The following is a 2,613-nucleotide window of genomic DNA, read 5'->3' as shown; positions in this document are numbered from 1 at the left end:
GGAGGTACGTGGGCAAGGGGAAAGAAAAGCAGGCGGAATCTGGAGCAGGCGAAGCTTTCAGGGCACGCACGCCCGAAAGGCGTTTGCATTTCACTCACTGCAATTTTGAACCTCAAAGGCCAGATTACCCTAGGCTGTAAATCTCTTGACCAATTTAATCCTGTCAATCTAACCTTCAGCGCGCGCGCGCGCGCGGACACACACACCCATTTGTCGAGTCACTTAGCCAACGCGGTCACTTAGCCTAGAGGTCACCTCAGCCCCTGGAGTCATCCGCTTCCTGAACCACTTCGGCCCTTGGGGTCTGTCTGCCCTTGAGTCTCTGGTGGGCCCCTTGGCCAGCTAGGTCACCCTAGTGCCACGCCCCCCTAGCCCGCGGTTCGGCCTGCACGTTACGCTTTGTTCGCAGAAGCAGGTTTTCGAAACGCCGCTCCCTCTAGACTCCAGCTGTTTTCTTGCCAGTGCTGCCCCCGGCGGCGCATCGCAGCCCAGGAAGGGAGTGCCCGTAGCCGCCTCCTCAGCCTTCTACCGAAACGCGGGAGCGGGCGCGGGCAGCTCACGCCCAGCGGTCTGGGCCGGGCTCCTGATTGGCGGTACCGTGTGACGTCTCACTGGGAGGGCCCCGGCGGCCGCTGCGAGCCGGGTCCCTGCGCATGCGTAGAGAGAGCGCGCTGAGCCGAGGGGGTGGTGGCCGGCCGCTTCTCCCGCGTCCGCCATTTTGTTTCTGTGGCTATTGGGAACCGGCTGGGTAAAACCGCCCCGGAGGCGCGACGCTCTTCGGAGTTCGGTACTTGGTGTGACTGCGGGGGTCAGTGAAGACCCGTGGGGCTGCAGAGCCACCACGTTCCAGGTCAGGAGTCACCGGAGGCACCCACGGTACGCTGGGCAGCCCAAGAATCCCCAGGCGGCCTCCGCTGCGCCTGAACTTCGCCCACCCAGATCCCTGGTCTCTGCCCCGCATCCCCGGCCCGGCTGTCTCCGTGAGGCGGCCCCGGAGCAGGCGGGTGGCGGCGAAGGATGCTGCGGGCCCGGAGCCGAGAGGAAGGTGCTGGTCCTGCCCTCTGAGCGCGCCTCGAGGTGTGCCGAGAGGCCCTTCCTCGGCCTCAAAGCCGTCTGCGGGCAAAGGCTTCCAGAGCAGGCGACAGCGGCCGCCGCCCCGACGCGCCACAGAGCCCCCGGCCCGCCACCATGTCTTCTGCAAGGTTCGATTCCTCAGATCGCTCCGCCTGGTACATGGGGCCTGTGTCTCGCCAGGAGGCGCAGACCCGGCTCCAGGGCCAGCGCCACGGCATGTTCCTCGTCCGCGACTCCTCCACCTGCCCCGGGGACTACGTGCTGTCTGTGTCCGAGAACTCGCGGGTCTCTCACTACATCATCAACTCACTGCCAAACCGGCGTTTTAAGATCGGGGATCAAGAGTTTGATCATTTGCCGGCCCTGCTGGAGTTTTACAAGATCCACTACCTGGACACTACCACCCTAATCGAGCCTGCGCCCAGGTACGCGAGTGCCCGCCCTTGTTGGGTGTGCAGTCACCCCGAGGACGGCGGGAATGGGATCAGTGAAAGAGTGTGTGGGTAGTTGCGGGGGGTGGGGGTGGGGGTTTGAACTCATTCCCCCCCATTCTGAACCAAATTCTTTTCCAGAAGGTATTCCTAACGGAAGGTTAGTATCGGGATCTGGGTCACAGAATGAGCGGATGCGTTTTAAATATGTTTAATGATGAATGCACGGTTAAAATGCACGCTTCTTGCATTCGTTGTTTTATCTATTTAGCTGTAATACTAACGCAGTGTGGTGTTGTTTAAAAAACCTTTTTTGGAAAATCTGAAGATAGCGAGGAACCCTCCCACCCCCCTCCCCTCGCCAGAGTATACGTGCACACGTTTCCCCACCACCATTCAAGTTCTTGAAACTCCAGGTTAAGAACTCCGGGGTTGCATCCTTTGGAACAGTCGCCAAATGAAAATGCTTTAGCGTTTAGAAGCAGAGAACTTTAACTGAAATGTCAGAATATTGATATTTTGGTGCCAAGTTGGAAGCTGGCCAGACCCCACCTCTTTAATATACATTAGTTACAAAGAAAAGAGAAGGTGCATTGGGTTGGGCAAGGACTTTTTTAAGTTTCCCCCCACAAGGTGAACCATTAATAGGGCAGAGATCAATTTCATTAATTTCCAGGAGGATTAAGGCTAGAATGTTATTAAAGGAGAATTTTGAACTGCAGTTACCTTAATTCAATCCTAGTTACATTTTGAAGTAACCCTAATGATTGTATATGTATTTTTTATTTTTTAGTATCTATTTTAAAGTTAAAAACCCAAAGTGACATTGGTTATCAAGCCTCCTCTCTTTCAAGTAAAATGCGTTATTTTATTTATTTGCTTTCATTTGCCTTAGTATTTCATCAAGTTTCTTTTCTTTAAATTATGCTCAATATGAGCTGAAAAATTAACTATGATTTTTTAAAGTAAAAGATATATTTTTTTTTTTTTTTTTTTGAGACAGAGCCTCAAGCTGTCCCCCTGGGTAGAGTGCCCTGGCATTACAGCTCACAGCAACCTCCAACTCCTGGGCTCAAGCGAGTCTCCTGCCTCCGCCTCCCAAGTAGCT

At 54.5% G+C, this 2,613-nt stretch overlaps 1 protein-coding gene across 1 annotated transcript in view; it reads left to right on the top strand.

Moving 5' to 3' along the window:
* Positions 1 to 679: 679 nt before the first annotated feature.
* CRKL (CRK like proto-oncogene, adaptor protein) overlaps positions 680 to 2,613 on the top strand; it is a 32,203-nt gene continuing 30,269 nt past the window's right edge. Inside the window, exon 1 of the mRNA XM_003801681.3 lies at positions 680 to 1,499. Coding sequence (XP_003801729.1) covers positions 1,189 to 1,499 — 311 coding nt within the window. The 5' untranslated portion in view covers positions 680 to 1,188. The remainder of the gene's footprint in view (positions 1,500 to 2,613) is intronic.

This window comes from Otolemur garnettii, unplaced genomic scaffold (genome assembly GCF_000181295.1).
Source record: "Otolemur garnettii isolate 467f Iridium unplaced genomic scaffold, OtoGar3 scaffold00218, whole genome shotgun sequence".
Classification (NCBI taxonomy): domain Eukaryota; kingdom Metazoa; phylum Chordata; class Mammalia; order Primates; family Galagidae; genus Otolemur; species Otolemur garnettii.
Note: the sequence above shows the minus strand (reverse complement) of the source record. Positions and strands in the feature narration are given on the sequence as shown.